The sequence below is a fragment of the Pezoporus flaviventris genome, unplaced genomic scaffold, assembly GCF_033815535.1.
Source record: "Pezoporus flaviventris isolate CSIRO_AGI_PZ_B2104156 unplaced genomic scaffold, CSIRO_AGI_Pfla_v1 ptg000006l, whole genome shotgun sequence".
Lineage (NCBI taxonomy): Eukaryota > Metazoa > Chordata > Aves > Psittaciformes > Psittacidae > Pezoporus > Pezoporus flaviventris.
This window is the reverse complement of record NW_026892554.1, coordinates 11,703,689-11,715,627: the sequence shown is the minus strand read 5'-3', so window position 1 is coordinate 11,715,627 and position 11,939 is coordinate 11,703,689. Positions and strand designations below refer to the sequence as shown.

The 11,939-nt window shown below is 41.2% G+C and overlaps 1 protein-coding gene across 1 annotated transcript; it reads left to right on the top strand.

Annotated features, from left to right (window-relative positions):
• Positions 1 to 3,445: 3,445 nt before the first annotated feature.
• SLC24A5 (solute carrier family 24 member 5) lies at positions 3,446 to 11,924 on the top strand. The gene is made up of 9 exons (XM_061446928.1): positions 3,446 to 3,589; positions 3,776 to 3,952; positions 5,301 to 5,384; positions 5,476 to 5,579; positions 5,901 to 6,001; positions 6,770 to 7,053; positions 7,770 to 7,976; positions 10,893 to 10,994; positions 11,563 to 11,924. The coding sequence occupies exons 1-9, from the start codon at positions 3,484 to 3,486 to the stop codon at positions 11,883 to 11,885; spliced, it is 1,488 nt and encodes a 495-aa protein (XP_061302912.1). The 5' UTR covers positions 3,446 to 3,483; the 3' UTR covers positions 11,886 to 11,924.
• Positions 11,925 to 11,939: the final 15 nt, after the last annotated feature.

Genomic DNA, 11,939 nt, shown 5'->3' with positions numbered 1-11,939 from the left:
TTTATCTTTTAAACGAAGAATAATAGAGTTACACTGGAGAGACTCATTTTAACTTTGCAACAGTAAAGTATCTATCTCATCACCTTAGGGTGATATCTGAGCACCTCATGGTGAGAGGAATTTATTCTATCAGTTCTTTTAGAGACCACCATTTTACACAGATAGTTACTGCAGCCTCCAAAGAAGCCACACGAGCATTATGAACAGAACAAAGGAAGTATGGAAACACTGACCTGAACAGCACTAGCACAACCTCCCATCGCAGCAGTAGGTCCATTCCCTTTTCATCCTCAGCTTCTTTTCTGGTAAACAGGGATAACACCAGATCATCACAGGAATGTTTGGGCTTGTTTTTTTGAAATATATCTACACTTACATGTTTTCCCAGCACATTAGGCCTTGTGATTGGGATCTATACAGGGATATATACATGCACAGACCACCTAGATGTGCTCCTATCAGCCCTGGGGCTCCCTGAGCATACTCATCAAACCCAGCATGGGCTAATTTTCTCCAAGCCATTACCAGAACAAACAAATACAAAAAGCCAAAACCACAAGGAAAGGATGACACAGTCACTGAACTGTGACTGAAACAGTAGGTAGCAGCTTGAGTTAGAAGAAAAAATGCAAGTGCATTTATAACTAAGGAAGCCAGAGAAACTCGGCATTACTCTCCAGGTACCTATGATCACCTACACCTAAGATAGCTACAAATCCCTTACCAGAATCTCTACTTCATGAGAAGCCCAACCCACACAGAAAAAAAAGACACTGTTGCTGTTTAAAGCTAGTCATGGAATCATCATGCCAACCCCACATCTTTTCTACCTGAGGACCAGATCCTACTGACAAAGACTCACACTCCCCTTAAGTTCTGATGAACTCACCTGCTTTTTTCCTCACTATCCATGTCCTGTCTGCTAAAATTACGAAGAAAGTGGGAGAGAAATACCTCAAACAACAATAAGCAAATTCACTGCATCTAGAATAACTCCGTCTTTGACTTGTACAGAAGTGCTGAAGTGCCAAACCACTCACAAAGAAATGAGTACCTGCTGTGTGCAGACACACAGCTGCTCACAATGAACATTTTCTCCCACCTGCCCCCTAAACAGCACACAGCTGGAGCCAGACCTCTGGGCAGCCCAACCAACTCCTTTTGCTTTAAGGGGCAGTAAAACAACTTTCTGTCCTCGGTAGAATGGGGCATTCAGATATAGCCAATTCACACCAGAATATGGTCACTAGGAAAGGAGCTGCAGCTGCTACCTCACCCTTTTTAAGCAGTTTGTGCTTGGGCACCCATAGGAACCTTCTAGCACATCCCTGTGGATGAGTGTTAGTATTAGTAACCTGAGTAGCGAACAGCTGCCCTTCTCCTTCAGAAGCTGCAAAAAATTTATCCATCCATTACTTTTACTGCTAAGGAGAGTAGGGGTTTATCTTGACAGCAGCCAAAAACATGCAGCAGCATGCACTGGATCTGTGCTATTACTTGACCCACCTCAGCTTTGCAGAATGCTCTCCCAGGCTGAAACAGCCCAGGCCAGGCAGCCAGCCACGCAGAGGCTTTCGATACTTCTGCGCTGGGTCAAGCATGCAGATAGGTAGCGCGTGGTTCCTCGTGCTGGGGGACTATGGGTTTTTCTGCTTGTGGCCCTCTCCAGGGGTATGCTTGCCAAGGAGGGCATGAGCACAGCAACCTCACTCACAACTTCTCAGCAAACTAAGTGGGCTTCGTTCTTCAGCAAGATCAAAGCTCTGGCTTTGCTTCAGCTATGTGTGGAGAGGGGGTGCCTATAGAAAGGAATTAGAGCTTGAACACAGAGCAAGAGCAGAGCATAGTGAAACCTTCAAATCCTGAAAGCACATGACTGAGCTTTCCTAACTACACAGCAAGAATGTTGCTGTCCCAGAGAACCCATTCCCATTAGAATGGCAGGATCGCAAGTAATTTAAAGCAATAAAAAAAAAGAGCATGCCATCAAAAATTATCTAAATTGAAATGAAGCAGCTGATATTAGAACACTGTGCTGAGGTTTTAAGGGCAGGCAAATGATAAGCTTTAAGGAAGAGAGGCAGTGGCAAGGAAATTGCTTACCTTGATAACAAAACCCTTTCTGTTGAGCTGTGTAAGGGGAGAGCCATCATTAATTTACACAGGAAGATTCATAGTGTTTTACTCTGCTGAAGAGTGGGATTCTGAAGAAAATCCTTAAATCTTTCAAGACCAAAATGATTTATTTCCTCCTGCAAAGCAGGAGACGAAGCAGCAGCTGCCATAACTCTGCAGCAGTCTGTTCTTCAGGGAGGATGGAGAACTCATGTCTGAACATCAGTTGTCACCCCTAAAATTCTTCATCATGACAATAATTTTCGCTCTGTTAGAAGTCATTCAGGGCCACAGAGGGGTCAGAAATAGGTAACAGCAATTGTGAGAGGATTTGTTGTTCCAGAAGTTATTATTTTCTTTCCATACTCTAATGACGGCCATATGATTTTGTCTGACTTAATACAGAAGAAAAGAATCCACTTTGTCACCTTATCTTATCTCCTGTATCCTAGAGAGAGGCTGATCACATACTAAGCCAAGAACCACAGATGCAAGGAACCCAAAGAGTTCAGAGGGATTAGATGAACTGAAGCAAAACAGTGTTTTCCAATTTGCACTTCCTTCTCATCATCCCTGCGCCTCACAAACGGTTAGTACTAACATGGGCATTGCCAAATGTCATTTGACATAATGGAGTTGAAAATGTTTATGGAGACGTGTCAGTGAGTGATCCGATGGGAACACAACTCCGTCTGAGAAGCAAACCAGGGGCCGGGGAGGGGCCAGTCTTGCTAAAAGACTGTATTTTTCTGTTTAATCCCCAGTTATACACATGACTTCACCATGGAAAGGTCACCAGACAAAGAAGTGCAGTGAGCAGGGGCTGAAGGGAGGGATTGTGTGGAAGTTCCCAGCTTTGCCCATGCTGAATCCTGCACCTCAAGGGCACGCACATCTCCCTCTAGGTATCCACACGGCCCAGCATCGGGACCGAGGTGCTCCGGTAGGAACGGACACAAACTGTCACAGCACAAAAAAGGCGCAGGGCGGTAAAACCCGAAATTCACCTTTCACCGCTCCGGACGCCCGCCGGGTCCCGCGGCCCGCGGCGGGAACCAAAGCTCTCTGGTGCGTTCCCTCACGAGCACAGGCGGCGGGTGGCGGCGCCCGGCACATCCCACCCGCAGAACCGCAGCCGGAGGCGAAGACCCCCCTCTGCCGTGCCGGTGGAGCGGAGCGGGGAGCACGGCTGAGCCCTCAGGCCCCGCTGAGGGCGCGGAGCGGGGCTGACCCTGCTGAGGGGAGCAGCCGGAGCCCACGGGGCGGATGAGGCTGTGTGAGGTGAGGGGGGAGCACGAGAGGCGCGGCCCCCACGTGACCGGCCCGGCCCCAGCGGCCCCGCTCTCAGAGCGGTCCTGGCGCGGCGAGATGCGGGCGGGCGCGCGGACAGCGCTGCCGCTGCTGCTGCTGGTGCTGGTGTGGGGTGGGCAGCGCCCCCGGGCAGCGCGGGCCCAGCGCCCCGCCGCGGACGCAGGTAGGGGCGGGAGGGGTCGGGGGTCCGGCGCAGGCAGAGCCGCAGCGGACGCCCTCAGCCCCAGGTGTGCTGCGGCGGGCCTTGACCTGCACGGAATAGAGAGCTCCTCACAGCTCCGAGCCGCACAACTGCCGCAGGGAAGGGCAAGGTGCGAGCACGGGTAACACCTTTGTACTCCGTTTCCAGGGAACGGGACGGGTTGTGTCCCCTCTTCGTCAGAGTTTCCTGAAGGATTTTTTACACCGCAGGAGCGAAAGGATGGAGGAATCGTTATCTACTTCCTAATTATACTTTACATGTTTTTGGCCGTGTCCATCGTGTGCGATGAGTACTTCCTACCTTCGCTAGAGATCCTCAGTGAATGTAAGTGAACATCCTTGTCCTGTAAAACTAACCGGCCTAGCGCAGAACATCCTCTTTAAGAAAAGCTTCATAGTTACGAGTTTGGAAACAAAACTAAAGACATTCCGGTCTCTGTGCATAGACTTAATACAGCATTTAATCTGATGCAATGTATCATTATTATATTGTCAAACCATACTCTGACTACACTTTGCAGAAGCATTCATTTACAATTTGCTTTCCTTGTGGCATGGAGGACAATCTGAAATGTTGCTCAGTATCAGCTAACCTGGCAATAAAACTCTGGGTTGAGCAGTTGTACATCCAGCTTATTAGTAGAAGGGTGGTGGGAACCAAACCAAGAAAAAACCAAGAAAAAACCTCTCCTCTGTTAAAACACGGGAATTGCCTTCCTCGAGTTCCTGTAATTCCCTCAAAGTACTGGACAAGTTTTAGGCTGAGCTACCATTTACCCATTAAAGGTATGACACAGGAGGGGAAGGAGTACCATAGTTAAAATGCTTCTATGAAATCTAATCAACCCATAATAATTCCCCTGGCTTCAGCACACCACTGAATTAAAGAGATGGTCTTGGCTGAGAGTTCAGGTTTTCACTGCCAAGAATTAAAAACCAGTTCCCTAAGGAAAACACTCTCCAGACCAGAACACTTACAGAAAATGTAAGCTTAAACATTGCTGCAGAGCTGGTATTTTTTTATTGATGATAAATAAGCATTTGTCAGACTTTTTCCATAGTTAGCCACACGTCCCTGTTCTCAGTGTGCAGAGCTTGATCCAGAGTGAGTTACATTTCAGAAACAGTCCACTTACCAGAACAAAAATCTCATTCATTCAAGCAAGACACAGGCTCTTACATTGTCCATACGAAGTGAAAATCTGATTTTAAGATCGCAGCACTGGTTTGAATTTAACTAGTATTTCTGGTATGTGAAGACACAGTAGCATGGATTTTCCTGGAAGACAGACAGACTTGACATGGAGCATGTAGCAATATCACACTCGAGTCCAAGGAACTTCCCCACAATTACCCAGCAGTAAAAACCCGCATACATATGCCTATTTTACATTTTCAGATCATTGCCCAATCTCTTGTATTATCAGTACTTCATTTCCGGTATTTAAACTAATTCCTGTAATAAAGTTAGAAATAAATTAGCCCAGTAAATGAGGCTACATTTTCAATGTATTATTTTACCAATTTCAAACAAATGCATTAACTGTATGAAAGTAAGCAAAGTTCATTCTATTAAACTGTAGCAGCTTCTAACATTATATACTAATGCAAACAAAGGGAACAGACTGCTGAAGTATTTATTTTTTCAAGCAATTCTTTTGCTCTATCCTCAGGCCTTGGCCTTTCTCAAGATGTTGCTGGAGCAACTTTTATGGCTGCTGGAAGCTCTGCTCCAGAGCTTGTCACTGCTTTTCTAGGTAAGCAACATAGGGCTTGACTCCTCAGAATCTAGAACTCTTTTCCTTGTATGCCAAACTTAAACATACCAGAGAGTCATTTCCCTTACAGGAGTCTTCGTGACCAAGGGAGATATTGGTATCAGCACCATCCTTGGATCAGCAAACTATAATCTTCTTGGTATTTCTGCAGCTTGTGGGCTGTTTTCCAGCATGGTAGGTATCAATTTTGATAGTTCTGCTCCTAAGAGCCATACAGTTATCCTTTCTGATTTGCCAACAAAAGCCAAGAGAGACTTACTATGACAACTGCCAAGTTTATTATTTAGTAGCAAAACCAGCATGTAATCAGTTTTAAGGTAACTTGCTATGAAAGTTTTTAAAAACATTAACTTGTTAAATATCATACTCAAGTCATTCCTAAGAATCTTAAATTTTTACATTATATAGAAACAACATATTGATGCAGCATTTACAGCACTTAGTGAAAGTATTACAGACAAGTCCAAGAAAAGGAAATGAATCTGTGTTCTGCAGGTGTCAAAGCTATCCTGTTGGCCGCTGTTTAGAGACTGCCTGGCATATACAATTAGTGTGGCAGCAGTCCTTGCGATGATATCTGACAACAGAATTTACTGGTAAGAGCACAAGTAGTGTTGAATTCATGTTGACTGGAGATTAGTGAGACAGTGGCTTGAAAAACAAACCAAAAACCCCAAGCCCCAAACCAGGTAGCCTGAACTACCATTCACTAACAGAAACGAACATCCCGTTGGCTAATCAAAAACAAAACCAAAACACAACCAAAAAAAGTCACAATGCTTATAAAGATTATTACCTAAACATTCAAACCCTGCATATTTATAAAGTTTCATCTGCATAGGTTTGTCTGTAGAGACTTCACAATTTCTATCACCACTGTTCTGGCATAGCAATTAGTCTTCATACTCCTTTTGAGCCTTTATCTACTAGAAGCAGATCATGAGCTTCTGAGGTTTTAACTCTTCCAGGAACATTGAAACTCCTGTTGCCTCAACAATTCAGTCATGTCCCACACAAAGTCTGCCGTTTTCAACTCAAAATAGCACATACTATCCCCTCTTTAACCATCGCATGAGGACTCAGTTTCACAAACATCAGTAAGAGGCTGGCTCAGTAAGATGCCCTGGAAGACAGGCAGCTATACAATACACAGACAAGATTCTGCAGGGGAGTGGAATCAATCCAACTGCTGAAAGGCAGGAGGATACTCATGAGATCAACCATACGACTGCAAACAGATGTTTTGGGTGTTTTCCTTTTGCTACTCACAAATTTTCTCTCTCCTTACACTAGCCATTTTAATGAGTCAAACAGTTGTCAGGTTTTTATACTACATGTTATGTAAAACCTGTTTTTCATTCTAGGTATGAAAGTGCATCCTTATTATTGATATACGGGTGTTATATTCTCATACTGTGTTTTGACATTAAAATCAACCAATACCTCATGAAAAAGTTCAGTCCCTGCTGTGCGTGTTTTACAAAAGCTATGGAAGAGAATGCTGAGCAGCAGCCACTGGTTGGGTGGAGGGAAGAGAGTGGACCTCTAATCCGACAACAGTCAAGAACAGATAGTGGCATTTTTCAAGATGAGCTGGACTACTCTCAGCTTTCAACAAGCTTGCATGGGCTTGATGAAATCTCTGAAGGTAGGAGTATTATTACAGTTGTCTTTATACTCTGCATGCCTGTCTGCACCATTTCTAATAGAGTAGATTCTGAGACAGTATTAAGATTTTGTTCACAAAAGAACTCCAGCATTGTATTTAAGTAAAGCATTATTCTTCCCTGGAACATAACATCAAGTAAAATCAGAATGGTGGTACTTAAATGAAGTTAGTTACTAGAGGAATGCTAAGATAGTAATTCGTGTCATATCAGAACAGCAGATTTCCATCAGTCTTTGCTGTGCACATTAGAAACTTCCCTGCAATGCTGCTTGTAAGATGCAATCAGCTGAAAGACACACTGGTGCTGTACTAATACTGTTTTCTTATGACAATGGCAAATTCATAGCCCAAAACATTCATTACATCAGAAATACAGAAATAGCTATGATGTGGCCACAGATAATCAGTTTCCTCTTCACTTAGGCAAAACCCAGCATTTGGTACTTATTCTTGGTAAACCTTTTGTGTAGACCTTTATAGAAAAGTTCACCCACCTTAGTTCTCTCCTACTTGACACGGTAACAAAGAACATCTGATTTCAGAGTTTCGTCCAGTGTGATGTAGGTACTGGATAAGACTACAGCTTGAAGTATTTTTAACCTGTTTTCAGTATTCTCACAAGTAGATGCCAGTAACATGGCTATGTTATGAATTCAAACCATGCTACAATTTAAAATAGTGTTTTTCCTCAACAGATCATCCAAGTGTCTTCACCATGCCTGAAGCAGATATGAAGAGAATCGTGTGGGTGTTATCCCTTCCTATTATTACACTACTCTATTTGACTATACCAGATTGCAGAAGACAGTTTTGGAGGAACTGGTTCATGGTGACATTTTTAATGTCAGCAGCATGGATTTCTGCCATAACTTACGTCCTAGTATGGATGATAACCATAGCAGGTAGGTACCTTAAATGCCACTGCTAGGCACAGACTCAACCAATTGAGAATCACTGAAAAAAAACAGTTTTTTCCCCAGTGAAGTTTTCCTTTCCACAATTAACAGTCAGTTTAGAAACACATAGTTTGCTTAAAACAACAAACCCAACAAAAATATATGTTTGACTGCTTAACTTGCCACCTTCTTCCATATAATGAAAACCACTTTAGAGTTTAGCTGCTTCAGACTGTTTACCAGCACATGAATAAGGAAAATTTGTTTATATTTCTATAAAAAAAACCAGCCTGTATTTAAAAAGAGAAACTTTCATGACACTTCATTAAGTGAAATGATTAAATACACAAAAATAGACTTGTCAAGCTGAAGTCTGACAAACAAGTAATCCACCAAGACTGGAATTAAAGGTACGGAGTTCTATGAAAGAACTATTATTTCTATACCTGTATTTTTTCTTGAGCGCTACAGTAAGAGATTGGGTATTAAATTAACTGCCAAAAGCATCTCCTAGATTTTTGTACTAATTTATTACACCTATAGCATCACAGGTTTATTAAACATTTTTGGTGTGTATGTATACCTCTCATAAATCTTAATCATAAAGTAGTAAAAGAACTGCACTGGAGTGAGATAAGGGGTAAGAAAACTTCTGTGTAAAAACATTTTCTTAAAACTATCTTCAAGTATTAAATATCTCATTTCATTGCTTCTCCAGTCAGCTTGAAAAAACAATCCAGTTTTTAATTTTAAGAGCAAGCAGCAAATAAATCTCTAAACAAGAAAGAAAGGTTACAAAGCTTGCTATTTCCACATTTGAGCTCACTAACCCTACTCAAGTATTCTGCTAGTTCAGCATCCTAAAGTTGTTTTCAACTTAAGTTTGATGGATAGCTCCTTGTTCAGCGCAGAAACAGACGCATTTGGTAAACCTTTGCGAAATGACTCGTAGATTACTGGATGTAACACCCACCGGGTTCACTCCCTGGTCAAATAATTTTCCACTTGTATCTAGAGACCAAAGGTTTACTGTCTGAATGCTAGAAGCCTTCAAAATAGGACTCAAATGAAAGTTATTGCTGTGCTAGAAGACAAAGCACTAATCCACGTGAAAGCAGGTACACTGGAGGTTCAGATAGTGCATTAGTGTTAGTCCACTTTGAACAGTCATCACAAGCAGTACTGGGGTCTTTAGCCCACTACTTCTAGGTCCAATATATTCTATTTACATGTTGAAACACTAAATTACACACATTCTATTCAAGTCCAGGTTCTTTTACGAAGGGTGACTCAAAGATTCTGTTGAGGCATAACAACCTATCAGAACATCACAAAGATATCGTAACTGGGGACTGAATTTTGACCATCGAGAACAAACCCTAGTGACTTTTTTGTTGCTAGCATAAAAAAAACAAAGACTACAACTTATAGCAAGATATTGCTACTAACACACAAAATTAACTAAAGGCTAGAAAAATAAAACCATTCTCTATTTATGTCAGTTGTCAGAAAAAAAAAAAACACAAACAACCCTTCACATTAAATAGAAGATAAATCTATCTAAAATAAAAAGAAAAACTTAGATTCACCTGAGTTTAGATTCTATCCGATAACCTTCAGAGGGCTAGAAACCACTACTGGGTACAACACGGAGGGTTCATTCATATTTCACATTGGTCTGCTTGGCATAAAGCATTATTTTCCACTTGGATGGTTTATAAAAGCTGATCTTGTTGGTCCCTCATCTTATAAATTTCTTACATTAGGAGTGATGGGAGAATCAACACCAGTACACATTCTGCAACAGGATTGTATTAGTCCCTCTGAACCAACAGTTTCAAACATAAATTTCCTTAAGTGATCCAGACTACGCTGGGAGGTACAGGCAAGCACTGCCTCTTACTTTAAGAAAACTGCTCTTATTAGTGTCCACATATTGCAAATAAGAATTCAGATTTCAAACTCCCCCCCCCCCCCCCCCCCAAATGTATCAATGCTTTTAGTGAACAGAAAAGTTAAATAAAAACTAATTATTTAATAGTCTAAATAGCGATATCAAACACTTCAGCCTATTGATGCTTGTGAACAGTACAACCACTAAAATAGTTCTGAAGAGCTAAATCTGTGTATTTTAAGTGAGAAATTAATATGCTTACAGGACATGTGGGGAAAAAAAAAAGTGGGGGAAATAAGCTGCCTTTTTAGTAACAATTTAAAACTTCTTAGTTTAGGTCAGTATTTATCTAAAGAAACTCGCACAAGGATAACTTGCACTTAAAAAGTCATACAAAAATTCTGCATTATGCTTCTTCCAAATACAACTAAATCCAACACAAAACCTAACTGGAGTGAAATAGTAAAGCCATGTAGTTGAGACAGGATTGAAGTCATGATCTTAATGACCCTCCTCCCAAGAAAATTCATCTGCTTTTTTCCTACGACTATAGAGAGGGTGACTGTAAGAGTTATCGCTTCATAAGACTTTTGAGCACCAATCACAATATGCCCAAAACCAGAAAACTATTCTATTTCCTAAAAGTTGGGGGGAAGAGTAAATTGTTGGATATTTAAACTTCTCCTGTACCCGAAATAAAATATACCGTAACTGGTATTGTCTTGACCACTGGAGACATTCCACTCAGGCTTTCGAGATACTTATTAAGCAAGATGGTTACTATGCTACAATTCCTTTTGTTATTTCATTGAAGAACATGGACAGGATGGTATTTCTTTGTTATTGTTCTTAACTATTCATGGTTCAGTCATTTCCTATTTAGTCAAGTTAGCTGACACATTCCTTTTAAAATTACTGTATGATTACTAATTCTTTCTCCCCAGCAAACAAAGTCCAAAGCAATTTCTTTGGACGAAACTTTAACTAAAAACATACTTGTATTTTCTAATGTTATTTATCAACTGCAGGTGAAACACTGGGAATTCCAGAGTCAGTAATGGGTCTCACATTACTAGCAGCAGGAACAAGTGTACCAGATACAGTTGCAAGTGTGCTGGTGGCTAGAAAAGGTAAAGATTTTAGTATTCAGACTCATTCCGATGGATGTGTTTAAAAGTTACTATTAAAAAAAAAAATAATTTTGAGTCAACACTTCCAAGAAATTCAAGAAGTAACTTCAAAGTTTCTGCTCCAGATTCTAGAGCTGAAGTTTACTACTAATAAATAAATATCTTACCTGAAGAAGCTGTGGCTCAGACATTCAAAAACCTCTCAGGGTATCTCAGAGAAGCATTCTAGATTGGTTTGATTTGTTGTTGATCAAGTGTTACACTTTTACTGCAAAACACAACTGTAGGTCTCGGGATTTTTAACATGACTGGACTTTACAACAGACTGCCTAGCTTATTTTAAGTGCAACTGTGCAGATGCTGGTGATTTAGGGAGACTTTTTTTTAATGCTTGTGATACCCAAAACCATGTTCTGCAGAATCACGAGTATAGTTCTTTCAATGAAAAGTCTGAAAAGGGTGCTCTGTGAGAGACTGAGGGCTGACAGTCTGTTCCTCCAAAACAGTTTGGCAATTTTGTACAGTACAATACAATGACACAGACTTATTTGTATTTCTTCTTTTACAGGAAATGGAGATATGGCTATGTCTAACATTGTAGGATCCAACGTATTTGATATGCTCTGTTTGGGAATACCCTGGTTTATAAGAACTGCGTTCATAAATACATCAGGACCCGTAGAAGTAAACAGCAGTGGTTTGACATACACAGCCATTTCTCTTATCTGTTCTGTTGTTTTTATTTTCCTGGCAGTTCACCTGAATGGGTGGAAAATAGATAAAAAATTGGGAGCAATTTGTCTTGCACTGTACTTAGTATTCACTGTATTATCAATTTTATATGAACTTGGCATCATAGGGAACAATCCTACAAGGGTCTGTGGGAACTAGTTTTAATCAGAGATTATACTGATTAAAAAAAAAGATAAAGACCAGTTTCTTCAT